The sequence below is a fragment of the Vanrija albida genome (assembly GCF_041260175.1).
Source record: "Vanrija albida strain AlHP1 chromosome Unknown contig_5, whole genome shotgun sequence".
NCBI classification, from domain to species: domain Eukaryota; kingdom Fungi; phylum Basidiomycota; class Tremellomycetes; order Trichosporonales; family Trichosporonaceae; genus Vanrija; species Vanrija albida.
Genome location: NW_027191424.1, coordinates 1,538,821 through 1,566,300, shown reverse-complemented (window position 1 = coordinate 1,566,300; position 27,480 = coordinate 1,538,821). Strand labels below are relative to the sequence as shown.

Here is a 27,480-nt window from a genome sequence, read left to right as displayed (position 1 = left end):
AGGCAGCAAGCGAGCGAGTCCACCACTGCGCATAACCACCCGGCGCGCTGCATGCAACACAACACCCGTGCAGCTCGTCGTCGTACGTGTGTTGCAGCCTCGTCGCAGGGGCAGGCCGGCAGGCCGGCAGGCTGGCAGGCAGAGCAGACCAGACAGCCCCCGCCCGCGCCGCTAGGAACACGACAATTTGGCTGGCTCGATCGCCCGGCAGCAACACCACACCCAGCACGAGCGGCGCCGCCACGCGTCGACTTGGTGCAGCCGACGGCCGCCGCACGTTTCGATTGACGCGCCCAGACGTGCCGGCCGCTCGCGGCGCTCGTGGGGATGAGCGCCGGCGTTGCTGCCAAGCACGGCCAGCGATCGGGGCGTCTGCCAAGGAGGTCGTGGTTGAGCCAGAACGTACAGACTTGATAATCGGCATGTGTATGCCAGGGGGAGGGGGGGCGTCTCTTTCCATCGGACACGAGCTGCCCTTCGGCTTTGTCTGGCGTCTGGTCACGGCGCCCAGGGGACAGGACTGTAAGGCTGAATGACGGGACGCCATTCATGCAGTGCACGCCCGCCCTGTTCCAGCACTCGTCTCGCTACACTCGCTGTGCTTCATCTGGTGCCGCGGTTGGTGCTGTCGCGGAGATCCACGGCACCCCCGGCACTGGCACCGGTCGGGTGCGTGAGGCAGCTAGCCGCTGTGGTGGCGCTGGCACGCTGGCAGGACGCGCGCCGCGCCGCGCCGAACCGGCTGGCTACATGGCGATCGCATTTGGTCTCGTGGTGGGACGGCAGAGCTAGAGTGGCCGGCCGGCCAGAGTGGCAGCAACACGCGACAACTGCCAGAACACCTTCTGAGAGCGCCTCTTCAGTCACCGCAATCACGCTGGAACCACACACCCGGATGGCACACGACACTCGCGACACCTTGCTACACGCATCTCCGTAACTTCCACCCCACCCCACCTCCCATCAGTCCAATCCAATGTCTCCATGCTGCTATCTCTGAAGACCATAGTGAACAGGTACATCTCAAGACCCCTATCCGAGGGTCCCAATCTGCAGATACATGCCCGCTTAAGCCCAGGTCGAGGGGCGGTTGGCGGCGAACCAAGCCTTGGACTTGGTGCGGCGGTGGGGGAGAGGGAACTTGAGGCCGGGCTCGAGGAGCTGCTTGATGTAGGGCCTGCGGACGTCCTCCTTCTTCTCAACCTCGGCGACGCGGAGGATCTGGACGTTGCGGAAACGGGCACGGTGGCGGGCGGCCATGTCCTGGTACATGGCCTCGACGGCCTCGGCGCGCGAGAGGGCACGGAACTCCTTGACCATGTTGTGGGTGCCGGAGCGCGAGTCGTAACGGAGCCAGATGGCGAAGTTCTTGACCTTCTGGGGCTTGGCCTCCGAGATCTGGGTGTGGGGTTAGATGACGCTCAACGTTACGACCGCGTAAACACTCACGATGTTGAGGGCAACAATCTCACCCGAGGCCTTCTTGACCTTCTTGAGCTGGCGGAGGTAGTACCAGAAGCGCGACTTGGCGACAACGTCGTTGGGCGCAAAGATGCGCATGCGGTAGAGCTTGGGCTCAGGCTCGGACTCCGTAGGGAGCTTGCGTCCGACGACGGAGTACTCAGTAAAGCGACCCATCCTGAGAGACAAAGTCAGCAACTGTGTGACAACAAATGGGTCCCCCAAGGCTCCCTCAGACGAGACGGCGGCGACGGTAGGCTGCGAACGGCGCGAATGTCGACGACGGGTTGCGGGCGGGCGGGCACACAGCGAGCTGAAGGTCCAAGGCCAGTCAAGAGGGCTCCGAGGCCTCCTCGGCTTAGGGCAGAGTGTCACAATCTGTTGCGCCAGAGACGCTCCATCTTGCGCACCCCGTTCCCGGCCTCAACGAGTGCTCTTCCGGCTCATCATGGCGCAGACATTGCCCCTGTGTTTCTTTCCTTGCCCTCGTATCCTCCCAGCCGTGGCCCTCCAAGCTCTGTGTGTGCTCGCAAGTCGCTCCGCAAATATCTGCCGGTCCCGTCGTGTCGAGCTCGCGCCGTCGGTCGCCTGTCGCACGCCGCTCGTGTGTTCGTCCGGTACGTCTGAGGAGGCCGTGGGGGTGGTGGTCGCCGTTACTCACTCGTTGGCTTTTTCTTGAGGATTACAGTAACAAGATGGTGAAGGTGGACGTTTCGACACTGCCAGTGTGCAGCGGCCAGTCGCAGCGTGCAGAGTGAGACTCTGCCAGGAGGAGCCACCCCACACTGCCAGCCCAGCCCACAGCCCACAGCCCAGCCAGCACTCGCACCACCCAGCCTGGCTGGCTGCCATCCCACACCCTCGAACCCTTCGACGTTTCTCAAAGCTCGACGGCGTCAAAATCATTAATGAGCATAATTCCGAAATTCTCCAGGGTGGAGGTCTGTGTGGCATTCTCTACAGTGAGTCGGCCCTGTACTCTTACAACCGACACTTTCGATAGCACTAGATTCGCCACTCAGGTACCGGAAGGGATTCGGAACCCAGGGTCTCCCACGTGTTGTCCCATATCCAGGCACGGCATGGTCAGTCGCGACTAAGCCCTCGTCACACACGGTGGAGAGTTACGTTCCAGCCGCCCCATACCGGATCCATCCAAGTGAGTTGCGCACGAGGACCCGCCACAGGACAATGACCACATCCGTCCTTCCCTTCTGCTTCTGCACTCACACCACACACACACTTGTACCATCGCGACATTGTCCATCACCTCCATAGCATTGTTCAAGATACCCCGTCTCGCACCTCGCATATGGCTCAGTAACATTCAAGACTGCGACTAAAGACTCGAGCCGCCTCTCGCCATCCCTCCATCCACCACCTCTTTGACCCCCGAGACGCGTCCGGCACAGACCACCCGCACCAACCATACCTTCCCCCATCGCCTCATTGCCACCATGTCGGCGCCAGACACGGGTAGCCCCAAGGTCCACCCTCTGATCCCAAAGGTGCAGCCCCATTGCTGCGGCGACAGGCTGCTAGTGCTGACAGCGGACCGCAGGGACTGCGAGGAAGGTCGCGATCGAACAAGCCCCTCGACCTTACCACCGCCGACAAGGCCGCCCTCATCGCCGACATCTGTCTCACAACTGGAACTAAGACATACTTCGACTGGGTGATCCCTGGTACGTTCGCGCCGCCTCCATTGTTCGTCACTCTTCTAACAATGCCCCAGCGCTCGACGAGTTCGAGAAAGAGGAGGGCCTTGTGATCCTCCGTTCCCATGAGCGGGAACACCTCCAGGCCCAATTAGAGATTGCACAGAAACAGGGGAAGGAGGTAGAGCTTACCCGCGAAGAGCTGAAGGGGTTCTTGACGTTAGTAACCACCCACGCACCGTTGAGCATTGCTGATAGGTGCTTCAGCTTTGTCTTAAACTTCGACGCGCTCCCGGTCGCCGTCCCCCTTAGTGCCGATCCGGAGGGGTACGCCGCCCCGAGCGCCGAGACAGACGACTCCAACGGCAGGCCATCGGAATTGAATCTTGCAGACGCGCTCCCAATAACACCAACTGCATCTCATACTGAGAGCGAAGACGGACCTAGGAGCGTCGTCGAGGTCGCAACCGAGGGCCGCACAAAGTCAGACTCCAACGCACCCTCCCCGACGGCTACAATGACACCGTCGGTTTCACCGACCGACAGCGTATCGCACAAGACCCCGCTAGCCCCAGTCCGACCTTTGACGCCTCAGCGTATCAAGAGGCCACACTTGCGCAGGCTGAGCACTGGCTCTCCAAGCCTGCACTCGGAGCCAGAGAAGCTGTCCCGATCACAATCGGCGGTCATTTCCAACCGTCGGCTGAGCGATGAGCTCGCTGAAGCGGTTGCAACGAAGAGATGGGTCGACGGCAAACCGCAGAGATGGGTAGCGCCGTGGAATGTTGAGGGCCGTCCATCGCCCTCACAGTTTGGAGACGCAACCCGCAGGCCGAGCGTACCTTCCATCGTCCCTACGGAGAGACTCAGCAGCTCGCCAGTGTCGTCGCCAATCTACAAAGGCCGGCCCTTCCGTCAACCAGACAGCGATGTCGACGGCCTTTCACTCTCCCATTCGCGACGCCAAAGTACCTCGTCGCTCTTGAGCTCTTCGCACACGAGACGTGATAGCACTGGGTCAAATGCCAGCACCAACGTACGTCTACTCTACCGACGTAAGCGCTGACCTTCATTAGGCATCGCCAGGTGCCTACAACGCATCTCGAGACTACCAGATCACCACCCTCAGACGCGACCTCGAGGAACAGAAGGTCAAAACCCAAATGGCCAATCACACACTGTACTTGATGGGGTAAGCAGCGCGACAATCGTTTGAACTGTAACTGACTTTGGGGCACAGACAGGAGCAGGACGGCATTCAGGCGGAACTCCAGGCCAAGACTGAGGAGGCCGATCGCGCGACTACAAGTCTTCGCAATGCCGAGAAGCAGCACAAGACGAAGGAAGAAGAACTATCGCGCCACCTGCAGGAGGTAAGTCGGGGTAAGGGATCCTGTGCTCACCGTCCCACAGCGCGAGGCAGACATTGGAAACCTTGAAGACAAGCTGTCCAAGGCTAAGCAGGCTGTCACTGACCAGCGCAACAAGCTGCATGCTGCCGAACGTAAGCCAGCATGGGCGTTGCAGGACTGACTCGCTTAGTGGAGAAACGGGAACTTCACGCAGCCCTTGAGCAGCGAGACGCGTCGAATTCGGCTATGTCAGAGTCACTGGAGAAGGCTCAGAAGGAAGTCGATGCCTACAAGACACGCTTGGTGGAGCTCGAAGCCAGACGGGATTCACTCGAGGACGACCTTGCAACTGCCAGCAGCCGCTTGACGGAGCTGCAGGATGTCGAGGAACTATACGCCCAGAGCAGACAGGACGTGGAGGAATTGAAGCTCAAGATCGAAGAAATCCAGGCTGGACCGAGGTACTACGCCGTTAGCGCGCCGTCTAGTTCTGCCCCCGGCAGCGTCTCGCGGACGTTGGGTGCAGAGATGCTGCGTGTAACGCCGGCTGAGCCCAGCTCGCCTTCGGTGCCGCGGACGAGGAAGACGTCTCGCCGACTGGTGAGTTTTATCGTCGTTTGGATCGCCGCTGACCACGCAGCGCCTCCCAATTCCTTCCTCACCTACACCTGGCGCGCCCGAGTTTCTAAGCACGGAGATGGAGAAGGCCGACTCCGACCCCCCCAACACCGATGATGATGGTAGCAACGACAGCGAAGGCGACGACAACACTGAGGTCGGCGCGGATGACTCGTTGGCCGACGTGTCGATCATCGTTCCGTCATCTCCCTTGCTTGAGGCGGATACGTCAATGACTTCGCCTCCATCGTACAACCGCAGCCCGAGGAGGGCCGAACAGGTGTTAGAAGCGGGTCCTTCGGTGGAGAAGCTCGGCGCGGATGCCACCAAGGTCGCCGCCGCGGAGGAAGAACCGAAGCCGGCCGTCATCTTGCAAGAGTCGAAAGGCGTCATGACAAATGAGGTCCTGCCGACGACGGAAGCCTCGGTTCCGATGGAGCACGTTGCCGACGACAAGGATGCAGCTCCAGTTTGCAACGACCCCAGCCATGTTAAATTGACGGTTCTTGTGGCGCTTATTGTTGCCGCCTTCGCAAGTGAGTAGATGTTCCGGTGCGCTTGGTCACCCAGCTCACACATTTCAGTTGGTGTGGCCTTTGGAGCGAGCCACTTGTCCTCAGCGCCGTCACTCAAGCTCGCCCGCGATCCGTACGGACACATTCACACCATCACGTCTGCCACAGGGCTCCCTTACTCTGCGTGGCACCGCAATGGGATCAAGAACGTCATGGAGCACCGTGGGCCACTGCGCCGCGGGCGCGTGCCGACCTAGATACGCCTGCTGCGAGCATGGCACTGTGATATTCTCATTACACTATAATTGTCTGTACTTTAGCATCATGTTGCATACGGGTGTAGAGGCGATGTCACGATGGATAGATCTTGAGACTATGGGCCCATGGCCGGCCTCTGCCTGAAGGCCACGAGCGGGAGGCCATGCACAGCGTGCATGCTGCAGCCGTCTTTGTGGTCAATGCAATACAATGATGCTACAGCCACACCGCCGCCAGTGACAATGCTGCCATTCGACGTGGAGTTTACGTAACCCCACGTGGCCCCCTGACTGGACGCGACGCGACCGTGTTGACAATGTCGGCGCGTCTTGATGGTCGAGCGCTGATTTGTGTGATTCCTCGACCCCTACCACCACCACCACACCACCCACCTCACACAATGTTCAAGCCCTCAACACGGCACAACGTGCCGGCCTCGAGCGCAGCGTACGACGTAAAGGTGCACAAGCGGGCGTCTGCCGCGAGCGGGCGGCATCCCTTCCGGCTAAACTTGTGAGCTGTCTCCACCCTTGTCCTCGCTCACACCCAGCTACGACCGCCCGCCGCTGCTCGACATCACGCTGGACGAGTTCGAGACGTGCGCGCTCGAGCGACTGCGCGTTCTGTCGTACCTCGAGTCGCTGGCGCACCGCAACCTGCCGCCGGCGCAGTTCGCCGCCGCGCTGGCAACGTACACAAAAGAGCACCTGCCCCTAGCGAGCAACACTGCGCGCCTAGCCAACCTGGACGACGAGCGGCGGCGCGACGAGATCGGGCACTGGGTCCTGCGGCTCGCCTTTTCCCGCTCGCCCGAGCTGCGCGCGCGCTTCGTGCGCGCCGAGACGGCGCTCTTCAAGCACCGCTTCGAGAGCGACGACGCGGGCGAGCGCGCCGCCTTCCTCCGCGGCCTGAGCCTCGACTGGGTCGTGGTGAGCGACGCTGAGAAGGCCGAGCTCGCGCCCAAGCTGCGCGCCTGCATGCCCTGGAACACTAGGGACGACGCGTTCCGCGCCGAGTCGTGGTTCAAGGTCGCGTGGATGGGCGTGCCGGACCTGATCGCGACGCGGCGCGTGTATGTCGCAGGCGGAAACGCGTACGTCCCCCAGAGCTTGCAGATTAGCCTGGTGCTCCAGGCCTTCTCGAGCCGCCTGGAGCGCGCGCTCGACCTCACGGCGCGCAACCTCCCACGCATGGACGAGGACGAGCGGCTCGGGCCGGTGATTGACCACCTCGCGGCGAGCTTCTTGACCGGCGTCGGCGCGGGCGACTACGCGCCGACAGAGTCGGGCGCGGCCGTGACGGCTGAGATGGTCGACGACGTCGCGCGCAAGCACTTCCCGCCCTGCATGCTCAACCTGTACGACCGGCTCAAGCGCGACCACCACCTCAAGCACTTTGGTCGGCTGCAGCTCGGCCTGTTCCTCAAGGGCATTGGGCTGCCGCTCGACGAGGCGATCGTCTTCTGGCGCCGCATGTACGGCAGCAGCATGACCGACGACAAGTTCAACAAGGAGTACAGGTACAACATTCGCCACTCGTACGGCCAGGAGGGCCGCCGCGCAAACTACAGCCCTAAGAGCTGCCAGCAGATCCTGACGGCAAACCAGCCGGGCACGCAGGACAGCCACGGGTGCCCGTTCCGCCACTTCTCGCCCGAGAATCTCCAGGGCTTCCTGGTGGACAAGTACCGCCTCGACCGCGGCAGCCCCGAGATGCGCGATATCATGGACAGCGTAAAGGCGAGCCACTACCACGTGGCGTGTACGCGCCTGTTCGAGGTGACGCACGGCGTCAAGAAGGGCGAGGGGCTCGGCAACGGCGAGAGCGTCAGCCATCCGAACAAGTACACGGACCGCAGCCGCGAGCTGGAGAAGTGAGTGCGGGGGCGTGGGGGGCGAGCTGCTGTGACGGCGCTGACACACCGCAGGGAGACTCTGGCGGCCAAGGGCAACGGCGACGGCGACGTGGCGATGGACGCATAGGCCGTGGCGCGAGGTTGGGACCGGATCATAGGCATAGACGCCGTGTACATGCATTGTGTAGTTGTTCGCTTCTTTGTCCGCACAGCACTTCTTATTCGCATTCCAATCAATACACACTCTGTACGTGTTTGCTAGTTACAAGATGGATAACGGTACACCCAGCGTATGAGCGTGGGATGTTACACCCGCTACGCGTTGTAGACGACGCGCGCGCCGCACCACGCGTAGCGGTAGTTGCCCTGGTACCAGTTGCGGAAGCTGGCGCGGCCCGCAATCTGGGGGACGGTGGCGAAGGACCCGCCGAGCTGGGCCGTCAGCGGGGGTTCAATCTCAGCCTGAAACCACTCACCACCACGTAGTGCTTGTCGTCGAAGAAGTCGGACGAGTAGCCAGGGTACAGCTTGCTCGCGACGTACCCGTCAAACGGCTCCATCCTGGTCGCGGTCCACTCCCACACGCCGCCGTTGTGCCCGTGGATGACGGTGCCGGCGTTGTCGCGCGCGGTGAGCTGGGGGCTGGGGAATGTCAGTTGGGCCTCGTGGCCTCATCGCTGACTCACGCAACGGGGTGCCAGTTCTTGAAGCCGACGTTGGCTGTCGGCCCGGTCGGGCGCGGGCCCTCGGGGTGGCTCCAGAGCGCGCGGAGCTCGGCCTCGGTCGGGAGGCGTCCGCCGACCGACGCGGCGTACGCTACAAACTCGTCGCGGCTCGCCATGAGCGGCCACGAACCTGCGATGCTGAACGGCACGGGGCCGTACAGGCTCCGCACGTGCCACTCGCCGTTGACCTGCACCCACGACGCGGGCGCGGTCGCGCCGACGAGATACGGCAGCTTGCCGGTAACGTCGAGGAAGCGGCGGTACTGCCCGTTCGAGATGGGCAGCGCGTCGACGCGGAACGCCTGGACGGCCACGCGGTGCTCCGGGTGCTCGTTGTCCCAGCCAAACTCGTGCTCCTTCCAGCTCGAGGCCGTGTCGTCCGCCTCGAGGTCGTCGTGGCCGAGCGTCACGGTAGTCTCGGGCACCTCGAGGATGAGCTTGGCGCCCTTGGCCGTGGCGGCCGAGCGCTCCGCCGCCCAGTGTGCCTTGAGGACGTCCCACTGCGGCACGGCGGTGGGAGGGCGCGTGAGGGGCGACTGGAGGAGCATGTAGAGTAGCGTCTCGGCGTGCATCGCCTCGTGCTCAAAGCCCATGAAGATGGAGCGCGCCTCGTGGCGGGTAAGGGCCTTTCCGGCCTCGACCTCGTCGTAGATCTTGCGGAGGCGCGCACGCACGCGGTCGCGGAAGCCGAGAATCTCGTCGAGCACAGGCCAGTCCTCCTCGCACTTGGGTACCTCGGAGTGCGAGTGGATCTTGGTCGGGTCGTCGACGTCGGGGTCGATGCCGCGCTCAAAGATGTCCTTGAAGAAGACGGGCTCAGAGTGCGTGCCGTCCGTGATCCTCGAGAGGTAGATGTCGAGGAAGGTCGGGATGTGGCCGAGGTAGAAGAGGCAGATGTGACGCAGGTCGATCGGCTTCTGGTGGAGCATCTCCTGGGGGATCATGTCGAGGGTGATGTGGTCCCAGAGCTTCCACATGGCCTCCCACTCGTCCCAAGACGCAACGCCCTTGGGCATGCTGACGATCTGCTTGTCGTCGGCCTCGTCGGCCTGAACGGGGTTCTCGGTGAAGCGGACATCGGGGCGCTCCAAAAGCCAGAGGCGGTACTCCGAGTCCGGGGCCTTCCACGAGTCGACGACGCGGAGGTCAGCGGCCTCGAACAGGCCGAGCGCCTCGGCGAGCGAGTACTAAAGTCCAGTCAGCTTTGGGGCTACTATGTAGCACTCGGCTCCGACGCACCTTGTAGCTCCATTCGATGTGGAGGAGCTCGTCCTTGTCGAGAGTGACGTCGCGCTCAAGGCCCGGCAGGTGGAGGGTCTGCTCCTCCTTGGACCTGAAATAGGCTTCGTGGCGGCCTGAGGTTGGTCAGCAATCATCCATGAGTGGACGCCGAGTAGACGCCTCGGCAATCGGCCGCACTCACCGAGGACTTCGTTGTAGCGGCCCACAAACTCGACCTTGTGGTCGTCCTTAGCGAGGCCGAGCTCCTCCATGGCCACGTCCCAGCCGTGCTCTTCAAACGCGCGGGTGTGGCCCTGGGGGTCGTTGTACGCCACCTCGACCTTGCGGCGACCCTCCGCACCAGGCGCGGGGCGGCCGTCGAGACCGAGGAGGAGCGTGTCGCCCTGGCGGAGGGGGAGCGAGCGGAGGAACGGCGCAGCCGACTCGCGGTCAAAGTTGCCGAGCGACGAGCCGAGGAAGAGGAAGTGGACGGGGCGGTCCTCGGCGTGCGGCGATGCCTCGCTTGGCTCGGCGCGAGGAGTCGCGGCAGCCGGCGGGGTGGGGCGGGCCGCAGGCGGGTGGGTCCACTTGGAGCCCATCGACGTCGCAAGGACGGGAATGTCGTCCTCGGGAGCGAAGCATGCATCGTCCCTGGTCGCCATCATGGCGGGCGTGATGAGGTTGTCCGAGTGCACGCTGTTGGGCGAGCTCGAGAGCTCAGCGGTGGAGGGCGACGAGGACTGGTCGGGCGAGACGCGGCCCGAGGTGGCGAGCGACGCCAGGCCGCCCTCGCGAACCAGCTTGAGACCGGCAGTGTAGTCGCCGTGGAGCCCGACGGTCGCCACGCGACCGCTAAGTGTGTTGCCGTACCTCTTGTCCATCTGCTTGAGCACACGTGCAAGCTCAGGCCAGGACAGATCAAGCGCATGGTACGTGATCGGTGCCGGGGTATCGATACCCTTTGGCGCCGGGGGGAGCGCCTCTGCGAGCGCTGTGAGGAGGTGTGCCGTCTTGTGCAGTGCGCTGTGACTGTCAGTGTACTGCCGCAGACGTCGACGCACCCTGCACCTAGCTCGACAACGTCCCAACCTCGATCCCAGCCCCCGCCTAGGCCCTCCTCGCCGTTGACACCGCCGTTGAAACGCCCGACGTCGACGTCTCCCCAGCGGGCGGGGCGCCAGCCCTTGATAGGCGGGAAGAAGAGCTCCTCGAGCACCTTATCGCCGCCGTCCTGCTCCTCGGGCTGCTCGTAGCCGTGACCGGGGAAGCCCATTGCGCGTACAATCTCGTGGCCGTGAGACTTGAGGAGGTTGAGCTCGTCGGCAAAGAGGTAGTACTCTGGGGCATCGGCGGTGATGCGGTCGTACAGGCTTGCGCAGTCAGTGTTGGTTCTTATCACGGCGATGACCGTGCGTTATCGCGACGGGGGGTAGTCGCCACTCGGGCTTCGCCAGTCGTCACTCACCGAAGACCATCCGCATCGTACAGCACGACAGTGGGTACGGAGCGCTTGTACGACCATGCCTTGTCACCCTCCGTGTTACCGGGGATGGTGGGCTCGGCGGTGCCGGCGAGACCCCGCTCAATCTGGTCGCGGAGTGGCTCGACGACTGAATCGCTGCCGACGGCCACGTCGGGCAGTGTGTAGATCTGCGTACCAGCCATGTTGAAGGTGGTGGTAGAGAGGAAGAGTATGGGGCTAGGGTGACATGGGTCGCCGTGCTTATAAGACGGGGCACGCATGCTGCTGAGTCCGAGGCATGTTGTGCAGTAAGCTCGGTTGACTGTGCTCCCCCCCGCATGCCCCCGTGCTTGCTTGGTAACGGCACCTTGGGAAGCCCTTGATACCCAATTGTCGTCGGATCAGTGCATCAGTCGCCGCAGTTGCCGCAGCCTTAACCTCGGTTCCTACGCCTCGCAGCGGGGGCCAAAACGAATCAGTCGAAGACCGGCCCCGGTGACCGGTGGGGGTGCAAGAGGGCAACAAGCCAGACCTGGCATCTCGACCGGGAGGGCTGGGGCCATGACGTCGCCTCCACGTTGTACCCCGGAGCTTGTTTTCATGGTCAGAAACGTGTGTGGGTGGTCGGTGGCTGGCTGGAGGTGGCAGCGATGAATGTTGATGGTGAGCAGCGAGGTGGTGGTGATGATGATGAGCAGAGTTGGATGGTGGGCAGCTCGTCAGGGGGTCGGCGATTATCAGGTGCAATCTACAATCAGTGACGGCGACGCGCACGACCGATGGAGCAAGAGACGACAATGGCCATCGTCAATACAAGAATCAATGGCGTGCTCACTTGGTCGCATAATCTAATCACTCCTGGCCCTCCCTCCCTTGCAAATGCATCAATCTCGCATCTCATCTTATCCGCATGACCCTCAGCGTCACGGCCGTCTCGTCCTTGAGCACAACCTAAACCCCCCTGCTCACCACATCTTTACCTCTGCTCGCTGCATCTTGCGCCCTCTCGCCACTCTAAACCAGTAGGCTCTTCTAAAGCCCGCAGCGTCGGTGTCTCCCGAGGCCCCAATTCCGCTAGCTTCGCACGCCGCCGTCCACATCACGACGTGCCTTGTGCATCCATTCGGATATCGTTACATCATGGCTCCACGCTCTTCCTAATACGTACGCTACCCATTTGGTTTACACTCTAGTTGTCTGACCTTTGTGGAATGCAGTCTGCACAATGGTCTAGCAAAGGCCGTCTAGCAGGCAGCGTCACTGGCGGCATACGCACCGCTTGGTGCATCTCGATCTCTGGATCTCTGGCCTCTGGCCTCGGTGGCTGGTGGCGTAGTGGCAGTCACGTGATGCTTAACTTGCAGCTTGCCACGTGGGAAAACCACGTGGGTTTCATTTACGTAACCCCACGTGCTCTCTATTGACTTTCAATGACCAAATGCGACACCATTGTGGACGACTTGCTGGTCGACCACCAAGTACCAACAACGACGACCGACCGACTCGCCCAACTCACAACGCCCTCGCACACAACTCGCACTCAGTCTTGCAACATCCCCCATCCCCTCATGGGATTGCCTGCGTTTCCTTAGGCCAAACGCATCCAGTTCCATTCCCTCGCCCTCCATCCCTCCGATTCCCCACCATGCGCTTCGGTTACCCCGACTCCGACTCGGACGACGACGTTTACATCGTCGTCCCCAGCGCAGTGGACGGCTACTCGTCAGACGAGTCGGTCCATGTCCCAGACTTCTCTCGGTGGGTTTCTTGTCAGCGAAACACACCTAACTACCTAGCCAAACCCGCACCCGTCTCGGACAGGACATCCGCGACCTGCTCGCGTCGTCCGGATCAGAAGCAGAGTCCGAGGACGAAGTCAACGACATGATCCTGGGCGGCAGCTCGACCTCACCCTCCAAGGAGAAGAAGGCGTGGAGATCGCCCAAGTACGTGCTGCCTCCTGCTTCCCGCTGATCCCCGTTAGGAAGGAGCAGCCTCGCAAGCCGGCACCGCCGACCCTTCGGGCTCAGCTCTCGTACTCGACATCCAAGAAGGCCGGCCCCAGCTGGAAGGCATGGGAGCCCACTGTCGCAGACGAGCTTAGCGAGCAGCCAAGCGAGTACAGCCGCTGGTTGAAGGCGGTTGAGGCTGAAGCCTGGCGTGAGGGACACCTCGTGGCCATTGATCGCCGTCAGAAGCTTCGGGACATCAACCGCAACATTCGCGCCCAGCAAGACGCGGCGCATCAAGCCAAGCGTGATCGGGATGCCCAAGAGCTGGGGCGCATGCTCGAGGGGTTGAGCGTGCGGCAGAAGCAAGAGGAGGATGACATGGCAAAGCGCTTTGCGGAGCGCACAGCCCAGCTCTGGGAGGTGGGTGGTGTCGTTACAGCTCTGTATCTGTGCTAATTCCCCAGGCTGTTGACGCGGCAGTCAAGGCCGCTGAGCGTCGACAGGCGGAGGAGCAGGCGGCTGCTGCGGAAGCCGCCCGTAAGCAGAAGGAGGACGAGGCAGCTCGCGTCGCCGCTGCCGAGAAGGCCGCCCAGGAGCGCAAGGCCGAGCAAGAGCGCCAGGCGAAGGAGGCAGCCGCGCGCGAGGCCGCTGAGAAGGCCGAGCGTGAGAAGCAGGCGGCCGAGAGTGCGGCTGCCAACGCTGCCGCCAAGGCCAAGGAGGACAAGCAGCGGGCAGCTGCAGCCGAGCAGAACCGCGGGGCGACAGAATGGAGCCGCTGGGTGGAGGTGCAGAAGAAGATGAAGCGGGAGGTGATTGAGGTCGTCAAGGCCGACAAGAACCTCCTCAAGGAGCTTCGCCCGGGCATGCGTCTCATGACCCGCAGCCTTGGCCAGGTCGTCAACACCAAGGAGACGATCGTCCGAGTGGTGAGTGCAGCAAGGCAAGCAAATGCTGACGTCTCCAGACCAACGACATTCACACTCTACTGTCCGAGAGATTACCAGCCCCCGTCTCTGCCGCGTCACCGAGCACAATAGACACGCTCGTGCCCGCATACGGTTACCTGCTGTCACACCTCTCCAAGACTCTGATCAAGCAGGCCGAGAACGAGGTCAGTGCCAAGGCCGCGGCCGGCTTCCCGTTGGCAAGAATAGTCTTGGGCCTCGTCCTCCGTGGCCATGGGGCATTCTCGCAAGTACTCTTCGCCCGTCTCGTCAAGAAGTGCCCATGGGTTGTCCCCTTCCTGCCCTCTCGCGCCGAGGTGAGTAACTGCTCGGTTCCCCGCTCACCCCGCAGAACCAACCCCGAGAAGAGTACGAGAAGTCGACCGGTCGCCTGGCGGAAGAGTCGCTTGGCGAGTACATCTCGCGCATGTCGGGTATCTCGACGCTCTACTTTGCCATACTCCAGACCCCGATCGGGACGCTCATCCCGACGGTCAACGCGCAACCTACACCCCAGCAGCTGTCTGCGCTCATCCCCGCCGAGCTGCGCCTTCCTGCCACTTGGACGTGGCTGGCATCCATCCTCCGCCCAAGCTTGTCTGTGCAGAAGCCGGTGGCGCACCTCATTGCGCTGCTGCTGGACACGGACGGGTCTGAGATGGTCCGCATCTTTGGCGCCGGCCAGGTGGGCAAGCTGCTCGACGCGGTGCGCGCCGCCCTCGACGCGGGCAAGATCCCCGGCGACAGCGACGCGTCGCAGGCACGTCTGCGCCTCCTGCTCGAGGGCTGGCAGCAGCGGCACCGCCTCGCGCCGCCCGAGGGGCGGACGTGGGAGTAGGCCGCCAGACATTTAGCATTCATATATCATCATGTAGATACATATCATCGCGGGTGTATGAGTACTGCAGGTGGTGCGGGTGGGGGGAGGTTGTGGCGGAGGCCGCACCGCCACGGACGCGTCGGACGGCCGTGGCGGTGGCGATGTTGTCGCCGTGCAGGGGCCAATTCAGCCGCCACGGCAGGACATAAGCATATCGACAGGACACATGGGCCGGAGGGGCGTGAGCTAGTATGCGTTGCCCGAAACAGCGAGTCGGTTAGAGTTGGTGACAGCTGCGGCGGCGGGGCGGCGGGCAGGCGGCGTTGCAGCTGCGCAAGGCGTGGCGGGGGCCCGGGGGCGGGCAGCCAAGAGCCAAGCGGCGTGGCAGTAGGCCAAGTGGCGACGCGGCGGCGTGGCACGGCGCGGCGGGTCGGCCAAGCGGCGCAGTGGACACGAGTGCGGGCTGCAGCCAACTAGGCGTGGCAGCGTGGCAGGCGGGGCGGGGGGCCAAGCGGCGCGGCACGCAGCCAAGACGTCCTCCGTGGCAGCGACACCCGCAACGTAAGCCGTGGCGGGGTGGGAAGGGCGCGTGCTGCGTGCTGCGTCGTCGGTGGCAGCTGCCGCGACGATACCAGCAAACACTAAGGTTGAGCGCAGTGCAACAAGGTTGGGGACCAGCCGTGCCACAAGGTTGCAGCGACCACGGGGTGACAAGGTTGAGCGGGGTACCGGCCGCGTTCCTCGCAGCCTGGGGAATGGAGTCGTCGTGTGCAGCTGCGAACTGTCGTCTGAGCGGCAAGCCCGCTGCAACCTCGCCGACAACGCACCGTGCGGGACACCTGCCGGCACCCACGCCCACGAGCTTGGTACGCCGCTGCGGCAGTGCCTCGTGCCCCGGAGCAGCGTCCCGCTCGTGTGGGTGTGGGTGTGGGTTGCGAGCTGGTATGCGAGCGTCCCGCTCGTGTGGGCGTGAGTCTGGCTCGCCGCTCGCCGCTCCAGCAACGTGCGATCGACGCTCGCCGTCGCCCTCGCTACTGCCCACGCTTTCTCACCGCGAGCCAACGATCGCTCGTACCCCCCGAGCTCGCTACCTCAGCTCCCACCACGCACCCAAAGGCACCCGCCCAACATGGCAATGCAAGCGTGGGTACTACCCCGGCGACCCCCGGCCCCCCGCTCGGCCCAGCGGCGGCCAAACCGTGGGTCGGGCACGAGAAGGTTGCTGGCTTGGGGGTTACGGCACGGCCCTGACGGGCCTGGCGGGGGGAGGGCCAGCCTTCCGTAACTGGCAGGAATCTGCAAGGCAAGGCGAGGCGAGGCAAGTGGCTCTCGACGACGGCGGCGTCGGCGGGGGCGGCGGTGATGGTGGCGGCGGCGCGCGCAAGACAGCGCCGAGTGCGCGACGCCGCTGCGCCGCACCGCGCTACCCCCGCTACTCCCCCTCACTCCGCGGGAGGCTTCCCAAGCTTCCCTCTGTCTCCCCGCTGCCCCCCGTGCGCTTCTTTCTTCCAGGTCGCTTGTCGCTGCAACAAGCCATGCGCCACGGCGCGCGCCCCCTGAATCGCCTATGAACCATGCACGGAGGATTGGGCGTGCAGATGGGATCTGGGTGTTGGAGCCTTCCCGCCCGCCCGTTTATGGTTTTCAGGGCTTGAAGCTGCACGCGCCAAACATGCTCGCCCGCGCTGCTAAAAGCGCCGAGATGCGCGCTTTGCAAGCTTTGCCCGCGCCCAAGATGGCTCGGAGTTTGCACCGCGTCCCAGGGCGAGGAACGAACGAGGGGAGCGCCACTGCGCCACTCGCGCGCCACTGAATCCAAGGTCTCGGTACGCGGCTTCGTAGACGTTCTGCACGCGCCCGGTTGGCCCGTCGTCTTTGGCCGCCCGCTTGGCAAAAGGTAATGTTGGCGCCTGCTCGGGTTGCTGCTCCCCTGCTCTGCTGCTCTCACCCAGTAGATTGCGAGGAATGCAACCCGCCGGCTCTGCGTCGTCGTCGCCGGTGATCCCTCGTCGTCCCTCCCCGGAAATAAGTCACTCGCTGCTCGTCGTCAGATTTGCTCTCTGCCCCATCTCGTCCATCACACAGCAGCACATCTCGGTCCTGGCGACTGACAGACTAGACGCGTGCTTTGTGCTTTGCCCCATCGCGACCACCCAACGCCCACCCTACTCGGCCCCCTGGCGCTGAGACTGCATTATTGCCCCCCTCGGCTTCGCTCGTCCCAAAATATACGAAACGTGAGAGGGTGAGTGGTGGTGCGAGCGGCGAGGGAGCGACGAGTGCATGCTGGCTGGGTCAGGAAGGCCAGTTCCTGGTGGCCCTCTAGTTGGAGTGGTGCACGCTGCACGCCCTCCAAGTCGTGTTTCGTCTGCGTCCCGTCGTTACAGGAGGCCGAGGGGGCAAGGGGGAGGCGGTGGGATCGCCGCACGCTGGGGGCTTGCCGGGCGTGACTTGCTACAGCGCTGCGTGCGCCGGCTACAACGCCGTCGCCGACGCCGACAACTCTCGGCAATGCAAACAACAGCTGACCTCCGGCGACAGAGTGATGGCCTGCCCCCGCGAATAACCTTTGGTCCCTCGGCATCATCAGTTCATTTACGCGCAAACCAGCCTTTTGGAGAGTACCACGTCGCACGTCGTTGCAGAGCATACGACGTCGACCTACGCGTGTGAGTTGATGAATGGGTTCATTGCAACAGAGTTGTTTTACCCCTTGTGCCTGCGCGGTCGTTGCTGTCGTTGCTCGCCAGTTGCTGGCTGGGCAGCGACTGCATGCTTGGCCCTCGTGCCCATCCACCCCCCGACCCGACTTGCCCGTTTCTAACAACAACCCAGTGTTTCCCAAGACTTGTCCCGATCGGGTGCTTTGTTTTGAAACGCGTCAAAAACGGGGCAAGGCAAAAGGCCAAGTAAACAGTCAGTCGTGCCGGCCTTGCCTTGCTCGTCGCCGGTCGCCTCCTCGCGCTCCTCCCCGCCCTGGCATCTCTCTCGTGAAACAGTCCCACCCTTTGCCCTTCCCTGGGCCCAACAACGGAAACGCGGGCAGTTTGCTTTTGCGGGGCCGCCTCCTTGACGACGACCGACCGGGACGCAGGCAGGCAGCGGCGGCGGCGGCGAGCGACAACGACGGCGCACGACCGACAGGCGCTGGCAAACTATACCGAGCCCAGCAACCAGGACACCACACGAGGGCATCATCAGGACAGACGAGCAGGCAGGCAGGCAGGACCTCGAGGTCCAGCACCAACACAACCACCACACCTACACCTCCTCGTCCGACGAGTCGTCACTTGTACCTTCCACCACTGTGACTCTCGACTCTCCTTGACATCTCTTGACCACCGTCTCATATCTGTTCCAGGTCCGACCTAGCATTTGGCAACTCGACTCTCTTGCGCCCTCCCCTCGACCGCACGCAACGCACACACAACAACCAGACAGCCAGGCCCCCAGTCGCACCTTCCTCCCTCCCCCCTCCCCCCTCCCCCTCCCACTACCGCCGCCACCACGTCCTGGTCGACAACCAACTTTGCATCGACATTCTTGCATGGTCCTCTCGATCCATAGCTCCCCCATTGTCATCTTACAGCTCTCAAGGTGGTCTTGTGCATAGCCACCTCTTGGTCTCCAGACCAGTATCCCGCTAGCGCCGTTTACGACACCGTCTGTTTACAAGCTCTCTCACCAGTCATTTCGCCCACCGGTCAGTCTGTTGCCCCAAAACAGACGACATCTATAACAACGTCGCTTTGGTACGTGCAGAGGCCAGCTGTACGAGCGCTTCACTCGATACTAACCCAAGTACAGAATCAACAACCTTGCCGGCCGGCCGGTAAACAACACAATCAGCCATGACTTCCGCAGTCGTGGATTCGAGGACGGGTCCTCACCACTCGTCGGACCTCCCACAACTCAAGATTCCTGACGAACTGCCCCCGTTGGAGGCATCCTCATCGGCAGACTCTGCAAAGTCGTCCGCGTCCTCGCCCGGTGCAAGCCCAATAAAGCCATGCCTTCGGAGCTCGCAGTCGTCGCCAACATTGTCAACGACGTCCTCGTCGCTCCTCGCGCCCCCAACCCCGATCTTGCGAAAGCAGGGTAGCGCAGTTCGCATCTCTTCTCCTCTTAGACAACAAGTTGATGGCGCCGAGGACGAGTCAAAAGGCAAGAAGGCCGTCTCAAATGAGAGTGGCAACGCCTCCGCCACAGCTAGCCCTCAGTCCTCCGGAAAGTCCGTGACATCGTCCCCGACTGCTTCGGACACGAGCCGCGAGAAGAAGGGACGCACCGGTCTTCGGGTTGGATGGGCCCAGACCGTGCACGATAACAGCTCGAGTGAAAGCAGCTTTGTCCAGAGGAAGAGCGGGCGGTCGACAAGCATGTACGAGACCAAGCCCGACGAGAACAGCGCCGCCGAGTCAAGCACGAACCCCCTTCGCGGCCATACTCGTCGTCTGAGCAACTCCCTTAGCCAGAAGTCATTGAACGGCAACCGGCCAATGTCCGACGGTGGGAACGGCAGAGGACTCTGGGGTGACATGCCGCCGCCACCAATGCCAATGCCTGCTCCCCGACGCGGACTATGGGGCGATGTGCCGCAGCAGGCTGCTCCCTCGCGCCAGTCCATGTACACGAGCATGCCTGGACTGGGAGGAGCGGCACCACCAGGCTCCGACTTGGACCCCAACGCGCCAAAGTTCTCTCGCGCTCGTCTCGGTCGCTCCGGCGTCATCATGCCAACAGCGGCCAAGAACCGCCCCGCGACCGTCGTTGGAACTGTAAACATGGACTCGGCCCCCGTCGCGCCTGCACCTGTTCGTCCCGCGCTTCGGCCAACTCCCAGTGTTTCCTCAAGCGGCTCCTCGGGACAGTCGTCCAGGACGGTTTCTAGCACCCCTTCCACTGCCCGTTCGAGCACCCCGACGGCCAGTGCTCCGGCCAGCAAGCCAAACAAGGTCAAGGAGAAGATGTCATTCATCACGAGATCGCTTTCCAAACGCGTCGCGAGCAGCAACTCGGCTCCAAAGGAGAGCGCTGACGTCCTTGCCGGTGCCCGGTCCAAGGGCGAATCCGCCAAGGCGTCCGTACAGGGCTTTGCGCGCAACATCAGCAACGGCCGGTCACTTCGTCACCCCCGCTCGTCCCCTCAGCTGCGCACAACAACGCCGCTGCCGCCAACCGAGCCTGTGCCGCCTGTGCCTACTCTGCCTACTGCGACAGCAGCAGCCATCCGGCACAGCCAGCTGCCGCCACGCAAGTCGTCAAAGGATCCAGCGCAGGCCGACCCGATCCCGCGACCTCCGTCTGTGCCTATCCCCGACACGCCAACGACAACGGTGACGACACCATTTGAGATTCAAACCCCTCCAGAGCTCGAGTTGTCATTACCCGACATTGACTTGTCGGAGATGATCCTTCTGCCAGACCTCCCGACACCGAATAATCCGGTTTTTGAGTCTGCGCCGCTGAGTGCGCCGGTCACGACGCCGCCAAACGTGCCTCTCCCCGAGCTGCCGACGCCAACCAAGGCGTCTTCTGGTGTGGCGCCGCTGCCAACCCTGCGGATTGAGACTGCCCCGCCGCCCAGTAGCGACCCGTATTCATCGGCACCATTCACACCGAAATCGCCTCCTCGGTCTGAGTTCTTGGCTTGGAGCCCACGAAACTCGCCGCCACCGACGGCTAGGCCGCTCCCTCAGTCGTTACCGCCTGGTGCTGCAGCTGCGCTGCCCATCGTTGTCCCTCCGGTTCACCCGCCACCCAAGGTGGATGTGGTTCTCACCGCGCCACCTGCCATCCTCCGACCTCCGCCATCCATTGCATCGGTAGCGTCGTCGGTGGTTGTCCCAAGGGCAAACCCTTCAACGACCCCGCGGCCGCCGACGTTTGTGAGCCAGAAGGACATGCCGCCGGCCCCAGTTGCTCCTGCCGTCGACGAGCCCAAGAAGATGAAGTCGATGGACAAGCTGAGGCGCAAGGATAAGGGCGGCGTTTCGCTCGCCCCGCCACCGAGCATGATGTTTGTGGACCAGCCTGCCCTGCCGACTCCCCCGTCCACATACGCATCATCAATCTACAGCGATGTCAGCAGCAGCTGCAACGGTCCTCCAGCATTCGCCACGCCGCCACTGTCGCCCATGATGTTTGGCCGGCCATCCAGCGCACTGCAGCCTGAGGAGCCGGTCACGCCGCCTGTGGTGCAGAAGCTGTCGACCAGCGCTCCAAGCACGCCGTCGCTGTCTTCCACGCGTCTTGCCCCTGCGCGCACAGGCTCATCTTCTCTGGCCATCCCGCCGCCTGTCCCCGAGATTGGCGCGATGCCAGTGCCGCGGCTAACCATGCCTGTGCCTACTATCGGCAAGACGGGCCGCCCGATTTCTCGCGTTTCCCGGGCGTTTTCTGACTCGCCGACGGAGACTAGCGCCGAGTACATGGAGTCGGTCTCGGCCTGCAGCATTGGCGAGCCGGTGACTGCGACGGTGGCCCCCAGCGAGAGCTGCGAGTCTATGTCGCGATCTACGACCCCTGTGTCGTCGATTGCAAGGTCGCCATCGCCATTTGCACCCCCGCGCCCGCCGAGGTCTCCGCACCGCCCTCCCACCCCCATCGCCGACAGTGAGATGCTCATGGCCGACGACGACATCCCGGAGGTGCCCAAGACTCCCATTGCGCCTCCCCCTCGTGGCGCCTCGCTCACGTCATCGGCCCGCCCGCCGATGAGGGCGCCGGTATCTCGGCACCACCACAAGTTCCGCTCGCCTTCGATCCTGTCGATGGACTCTGACGCGTCAATCGGCTCGACCCACAGCACGCAGTCGATTGCGAGCCTGACGTCGGCGTCGTCGGCCGCGTCGATCGACATGCCTGACCCGATTGCCGAGGACGAGCAGGACGAGGTTGTCTACGAGCGAGGCTCGCAGGACTCGAACACGAGCACTGCGAGTGCCGCGATCGACGACAAGACGTCGTCGCCGCCACCTGTGGCGCTGGTCCGACGTGTGACCAAGGCCAGCCGGGCGATGGCCGTGACTGTGAGGACGTAGATCGTCGCGGAGAAGTTTTGTGAGCTGAGGGCTGCGGCTCTAGCTCGCGCATTTGTCTTGTCTGTTTGTGCAGCACCAGTCGGACAATGGACAATTGAACAATTGGACAATCTTGCACAGTAGTGACAGGATGTAGTTTGTAGTAGTAGAGGTGTGCCCATGTATTGGTAACGACGATGGCGTGGATCACGACAACGACGACGATGGCGGCGGCGTGGTTGTTGAGTGCCCTCGAGCCGACCTAGCAGAGCCCATCACACGACCGTGTCTTTTCCACGCCCAAGTACGTCTGTGCACGAGCACGTACCGCCGCGGCGACCCACGTACTATACGTGTGTACGACGCCGACCGACGCGCGGCGACGCCCGCGCCGAGGCCGCCCGGGCAGCTTTGTCCGGGCAGGTCCGCCCAATGCCGGCGGCAGCGTGGGGCGTGTGGAGAAGTTTTCCGTGCAGCAAATGGCGGCATCGGCATATGGCGGGCGATGGGGAATGCGGGCGCGGGGACCCCGCGGCGTGTCATCAACCACCGGTCAGCACTTTCGGCCCACCGCCCCGTCGGCGCAGCGGCGGTTTTTACGGCCGGAGCCCGCGCCCCGCCTGGCTTGCTGCTCGCCTCCACTGCCGTTCCACGCCATAGTGTGGGGCCAAATAACCGGCCTTGCCTTCCCTCGGCGATGCCATGCCTGCAGCGCTAAAGACGTCCAACGCGTTTTCTCTTTCTCAGCATTGCATCAACCTCCTTAGACTTAGAATTAGAGCCACCCCTACACAATGGCACTCCGCCTCGCACTCCCCGCCCTCCGCGCCGCGCCGCGCCTGACGCCCGTCGCGCCCCGCCGCGCCTTCTCATCCACGACCCGCGCGCTCGCCGACGCCGTCGCGCAGCCCGCGCCGTCCTTTGCCGGCGCGGCCAAGCCCAAGAGCTCGGGCGCTGGCCGGCGCTGGGGCATCAGGCTGGGTGAGTAGGCTGGGCGGGTCGCTGGCTCGCTGGTTCGCGGCTGTCGGAGCCGGCGAGCACGGAGCGAAGGAAGGAGAACACCCACTGACACCCCCCAGCCGTCCTCCTCGCCGTCCCGGTCGCGTACTTTGCCGGCGCGGTCGCACCCCCCAACGTCGTCCTCCTCCTCTCGCCCCGCTACTCGCCCCCGCCGCCCGACAAGGACAGCAAGCACGGCAAGGCGCTGACCGAGGACGTTGAGCGCGAGCTCCAGGACCTGTTTGTCGTCGCCGAGATGCGTACCAAGAAGGACTGGTACGAGGCGCGTGAGTAGCAAGCGGCCGCGAGCCGCGAGCCGCGTCAGCCGCGAGTGGCGCTGGCGGCGGCTTCGTGCCGACGCCAGAGGAGCCAGCGCTGAGGCCAGGCCTTCGCGCTGGCTTCGCCGACCCCACAACGCAGCCGCTGATCTCCCCAGGCCCCTACGAGCGCTTCGACCCCCAGAAGGTCCACAACTCGCTCACCGCCGGCTCGCTCCGCGGCCCCGGCAAGCTGGCCATCCCTCCCCTTGCCTTTGCCAAGAACGACGAGACTGAGGCTGTTTGTGAGTAGCTAGGAATGCGGTAAACACCCACAGCTGACACCCCAGTGATCGTCCACCTCGGACGCGCGCTCTGCGGACACGACGGCATCATCCACGGCGGCCTCATCGCGACCGTCTTCGATGAGAGCCTGGCACGCAATGTGAGTTGCAGTGTGGTCTGGTGTGGAGCCGGAAAACGCGCGGGCGGCAGCCGCACGGAAATCTGCCACTGCCGACGCCGCCCCCACTCTCGGCATCCATCGCTACCACCGCCTACTGCAGCCAGCCCGCAACCCGCAGCCACTGACACACACAGGCGCTCATGAACATTGACACACACATCGGCGTCACGGCCACTCTGACGCTCAACTACCGCTCGCCCTGCATGGCCGACCAGTTTGTTGTCGTGCGCACCAAGCTCGACGACAAGAACGGCCGCAAGATCCGCGTGAGCGGCACGATGGAGACGCTCGACGGCGAGCGGATTGCCGATGCTCAGTGAGTCGGGCGTGGGTTGGTGGCGCGCCGGTGCCGTGCCGTCGAGCCGGCCGGGCCGTCGGGCGGACTGGCGCGCCGCACCAACCAGTATCGTCGTGACTCGGCTAACCCCCGCAGCGCGCTCTTTGTCGAGCCAAAGTGGGCCCAGTTCCTGCAGAGCAGCGGCGTCACCGAGGCACTCGGCGCGCCAACATCGCGGCCCAACCCGGCTGCGGAGCGTGCCGTTTGAGAGGGGCCTGGCGCCAGCCAGCCAGCGTGTTGTAGATTGTCTTGCACTAGGTTTTGTATCTCGTTATGAACTCTTGACCAGGGCGGGTGGGTGGAGATACAACGATACATTACTGCTGCTACAACCTCGCCTTTGTCTCGTCGACTCCGCCCCCGTCGTCCTCTTTGAGCCACGCGTCGAGCAGGCCGTCGGCCTCGGCAGCGCGGGGTAACGCGCCGCCGCGCTTCATCATCCACGCGATGCGCTGGTGCATCGTCTTCTGGCCCGGTGCGGCGGCGGGGAAGCTAGGTGCCTCGCCGTACCCTACCATGGCGGCGTGCAGCAGAATCGCCGCGGTGAGCCCGTACACCGGCTTCACCCCGCCCCCCTCCCGCCCAGTCAAGAAGCGGTGCATGCGCACCATGCCGCCGCCCCAGTTGACGTCGCGGTACTGGTAGTACCGCCCCTCTCTTCCGCCGACGCCGCCGTCCTCGTTGTCGGTGTAGGGCGGCCGCTCGGGCGGCGGCACGGAGCCCAACGGCGCGGGGGTGACGCGCTCGCTCAGGCCAAAGTTCCAGCCGGGGATGTCGGCCGGCCGGTCGTGCAGGAACGCCGCGAGCGGCATGCTGAACAGGGCTTTCACCTCGTCCGGGTTGAGCACGGGGTTGATCGTGTTGTCGGTGACGAGGAAGACGACGGGCGTCACGAGCAGCTGGTTGCCCGCGATGAACGGGTCGAGCAGGGTGAGGCAGCGCACTCTGTCCTTGTCGATCGGGAGGCCGATCTGCCGTCAGAGTGGGTAGTTACGCCAGCTTACCTCCTCGTAGGCTTCTCTCCGCTGCGACGTCAGCCTGGCCCACCCCCGCGACCCACCGCAGTCCCCTCCTCGTCCTCGTCCCCGTCCTCGTACTTGCCGCCCGGGAGCGCCGTGTCGTGCGCGTACGTGCGCAGCTCGCCCGAGCGCGTAGAGAGGAGCACGTACAGGTCGCCCTTGCGCCCTACGAACAGGCTGGCGCGCGTCAGCAAGCAGCAAGCAGCGAGCCCCCCACGGCGCCGCGTACATGATGGCGACGGCCGCCGTCCGCCGCTTGGGCACGGGGTGCGCGAGCGGCGTGCGCTTGTACTCTATGAACCGGTGCAGGCATCTGGCGCTTGTCAGCGGGTGGGGGGCGGGCAGCAGACGCACTGCAGCGACGCCGGTTTGAGCGGCAGCAGCAGGGACTGCAGCGGCGTGGGGTTGCGCGGCGACATGGTGTGGGCGACGGAGAGGGAGTTGTTGTTGCCTGCGCGTCAAGTAGCCGGCTGGCTCGCGGGTGGCCGGGTAGGCGCGGCCGTGACCGATGGCGGATGACGAGGGCGGGGTGGGTGGCGGTGGGTGGTGGCGAGGTGCACACGGGCGGGGGCTCGCTGCTGCGGTCATCTACAGCATGCACGAGAGATTGGTTACCAGGCCACTGCTTGACCCAGCAGCAAGCACTCTGCCCCGATGCACAGTGCACAGTGTTGACCGTGTCCGCTGCCCCTCCGCCCTCCGCCACCCAGCACCCAAAACACCACCCAACCCCACCTCCACCACACCAACGACCCTTGACGTGGCCACTTTCCATCTCGTCATCTCCCCGCCTCCTCCCCACCCACCCCCCCCCCATGTCCCACCTCGCAATCTACCTGCTCGGCGTCGCCGCGCTGTCGGCGCGCACGACCCGCGCGACCCACAGCGGGCTGCAGGACCTCGCCGCGTTCCCGAAATACGAGGTACACTTCCTGCCCGAGCCGATCGCGCAGAGCGACGCGTCGAGGGTGCGCCAGACGGGCCTCGCGCACGACGACGACTGGCTCGAGCTGCGGCCGCAGAGCCGCGCGCTCGACGGCGCTGATGCCGAAGGCAGCGACAGCGGCGGCGAGAACGTGTCGTTCGACCCGCCCACGACCGTCTCCTTCATGCCCCTCCACTACACGCCCCCGGGGACAGACAACATCGCGACCTACCTCTGCGCGATGCCGTCCCTCAACGTGACCGAGAGCCAGCGCGATGACAACGAGCGGTACGAGAACGACGAGCCAGAGCCCGACCCCGCCGCCTCGTGGCAGGCCCTCAACCACCTCGACGGCAAGTGCCTGTACCTCCGCCATGCCTGGTTCACCTACTCGTAAGTGCCGCTGCCAAGGCGCTGCTAACCCCCAGCTACTGCCATAACTCGCACCTCCGCCAGTTCCGCGCCCTCCAGCACGATCAGCACCCGCACATCGCCGGTGCTGACCCAGAAGAGGACCCAGCGTTCGACGCGTACCTCCTCGGCCAGGCGTACCCCACCAGCAAGAAGGGCAAGGCTGCGCTGCCTCCGGGCCAGCAGCGGCGCGGCGCCGCACCCAAGGGCGAGGTCGGACCTGTTGCCCAGGGCCCAGTCGAGACGCCCGCCGAGCAGGTGTCGACCTTCGGCGTCGGCCCGGCGTCGCGCTACCTCAAGCAGCGGTGGACCGACGGCACGAGGTGCGACAAGACGGGCAGGCCGCGCGAGGTCGAGGTGCAGGTGCACTGCAGCATGACGTCGACCGACGTGCTGTACATGGTCAAGGAGATCACGACGTGCCAGTACGTCGTGGTGATTCACTCGCCCAACCTGTGCTCGCTGCCTGGCTTCCGCCCGTCGTCGAGCGACCACATTGTGCCCGCGCCCATCCGCTGTCGTCAGGTCGTGTCGGACGAGGAGATGGACGACTGGCTGGACGCTGGCGTCGCGGGCGAGGAAAAGACGTGGGGCGTCGACGCGCCCCGGCTGCCCGACCGGCCGAGAGAGGAGATTGACGTGCTCGTGGACAGGACCAGGGCGAAGGAGAAGCAGGAGCAGGGCGAGGCCGACGCCACGCTCCTCCTCGGCAAGATTGACAAGGAGACGATCCGCCAGCTGGAGAAGGTGCTGGGGGCATCGTTTGGCCTGACAGACGACGACAAGGAGGATGACAAGGAGGAGGACGAGGAGGTGGTCGCGACGGGCGCGGTCGAGGTCGAGGTCGACGAAGACGCAAAGCCGCCACTCCTCATCGACACGGGACGCAACGAGCCCAAGCCCAAGAGGCCAGACCTCGGCCAGGTCGCCGAGAAGCTCCTCGCCCCGGACGCCGACAAGGCCGAATGGCAAAAAACACTCAAGCTCGTCCAGCAGCTCATCCAGGCCGAACTGGACGAGGAGGATGACGCTCCGGCCCAGGGCGACAACAAGCCCGCACCTCCACGACACGACGAGACTCTGGCCGCGCCAGACGCACCCCCTCGCGACGAACTATAGACACAATGACAGCTAGAATGCATGCACAGGGGACGGTTTGTTTTTCCGGGCAGGCGGTTGACGCAAGAGTATGAGAGTCTGGTG

At 64.0% G+C, this 27,480-nt stretch overlaps 9 protein-coding genes across 9 annotated transcripts; 6 read left to right on the top strand and 3 right to left on the bottom strand.

The window, feature by feature from the left end:
- Positions 1–1,068: 1,068 nt before the first annotated feature.
- RPL20B (60S ribosomal protein eL20) lies at positions 1,069–2,713 on the bottom strand (the record flags this gene model as incomplete). The annotated part of the gene is made up of 4 exons (XM_069355197.1): positions 1,069–1,398; positions 1,450–1,639; positions 2,123–2,129; positions 2,692–2,713. 4 exons carry the CDS (start codon positions 2,711–2,713, stop codon positions 1,069–1,071), a joined length of 549 nt encoding a protein of 182 aa, XP_069207268.1.
- Positions 2,714–2,918: 205 nt separating this feature from the next.
- Positions 2,919–5,861, top strand: Q8F55_006745 (uncharacterized protein; the record flags this gene model as incomplete). Its single annotated transcript, XM_069355196.1, has 10 exons — positions 2,919–2,969; positions 3,023–3,146; positions 3,197–3,338; positions 3,387–4,155; positions 4,196–4,311; positions 4,360–4,492; positions 4,533–4,623; positions 4,662–5,071; positions 5,112–5,625; positions 5,674–5,861. The coding sequence occupies 10 exons, from the start codon at positions 2,919–2,921 to the stop codon at positions 5,859–5,861; spliced, it is 2,538 nt and encodes an 845-aa protein (XP_069207267.1).
- Positions 5,862–6,262: 401 nt separating this feature from the next.
- On the top strand, positions 6,263–7,844 carry PRI2 (DNA primase subunit pri2; the record flags this gene model as incomplete). The annotated part of the gene is made up of 3 exons (XM_069355195.1): positions 6,263–6,375; positions 6,413–7,735; positions 7,790–7,844. 3 exons carry the CDS (start codon positions 6,263–6,265, stop codon positions 7,842–7,844), a joined length of 1,491 nt encoding a protein of 496 aa, XP_069207266.1.
- Positions 7,845–8,032: 188 nt separating this feature from the next.
- Positions 8,033–11,328, bottom strand: Q8F55_006743 (uncharacterized protein; the record flags this gene model as incomplete). The annotated part of the gene is made up of 7 exons (XM_069355194.1): positions 8,033–8,149; positions 8,194–8,359; positions 8,404–9,629; positions 9,682–9,797; positions 9,866–10,686; positions 10,725–11,033; positions 11,129–11,328. 7 exons carry the CDS (start codon positions 11,326–11,328, stop codon positions 8,033–8,035), a joined length of 2,955 nt encoding a protein of 984 aa, XP_069207265.1.
- A 1,442-nt stretch (positions 11,329–12,770) lies between these two features.
- On the top strand, positions 12,771–14,859 carry GLE1 (Nuclear pore complex nucleoporin component; the record flags this gene model as incomplete). The annotated part of the gene is made up of 6 exons (XM_069355193.1): positions 12,771–12,883; positions 12,922–13,071; positions 13,110–13,497; positions 13,542–14,003; positions 14,042–14,338; positions 14,374–14,859. The coding sequence occupies 6 exons, from the start codon at positions 12,771–12,773 to the stop codon at positions 14,857–14,859; spliced, it is 1,896 nt and encodes a 631-aa protein (XP_069207264.1).
- A 3,833-nt stretch (positions 14,860–18,692) lies between these two features.
- On the top strand, positions 18,693–21,884 carry Q8F55_006741 (uncharacterized protein; the record flags this gene model as incomplete). The annotated part of the gene is made up of 1 exon (XM_069355192.1): positions 18,693–21,884. One exon carries the CDS (start codon positions 18,693–18,695, stop codon positions 21,882–21,884), a length of 3,192 nt encoding a protein of 1,063 aa, XP_069207263.1.
- Positions 21,885–22,657: 773 nt separating this feature from the next.
- On the top strand, positions 22,658–24,130 carry Q8F55_006740 (uncharacterized protein; the record flags this gene model as incomplete). Its single annotated transcript, XM_069355191.1, has 6 exons — positions 22,658–22,844; positions 22,943–23,149; positions 23,299–23,424; positions 23,470–23,564; positions 23,720–23,901; positions 24,019–24,130. The coding sequence occupies 6 exons, from the start codon at positions 22,658–22,660 to the stop codon at positions 24,128–24,130; spliced, it is 909 nt and encodes a 302-aa protein (XP_069207262.1).
- A 118-nt stretch (positions 24,131–24,248) lies between these two features.
- PCD1 (8-oxo-dGTP diphosphatase) lies at positions 24,249–25,360 on the bottom strand (the record flags this gene model as incomplete). Its single annotated transcript, XM_069355190.1, has 5 exons — positions 24,249–24,893; positions 24,927–24,947; positions 24,983–25,118; positions 25,171–25,254; positions 25,296–25,360. The coding sequence occupies 5 exons, from the start codon at positions 25,358–25,360 to the stop codon at positions 24,249–24,251; spliced, it is 951 nt and encodes a 316-aa protein (XP_069207261.1).
- A 396-nt stretch (positions 25,361–25,756) lies between these two features.
- Positions 25,757–27,396, top strand: YOS9 (Protein OS-9; the record flags this gene model as incomplete). Its single annotated transcript, XM_069355189.1, has 2 exons — positions 25,757–26,259; positions 26,295–27,396. The coding sequence occupies 2 exons, from the start codon at positions 25,757–25,759 to the stop codon at positions 27,394–27,396; spliced, it is 1,605 nt and encodes a 534-aa protein (XP_069207260.1).
- Positions 27,397–27,480: the final 84 nt, after the last annotated feature.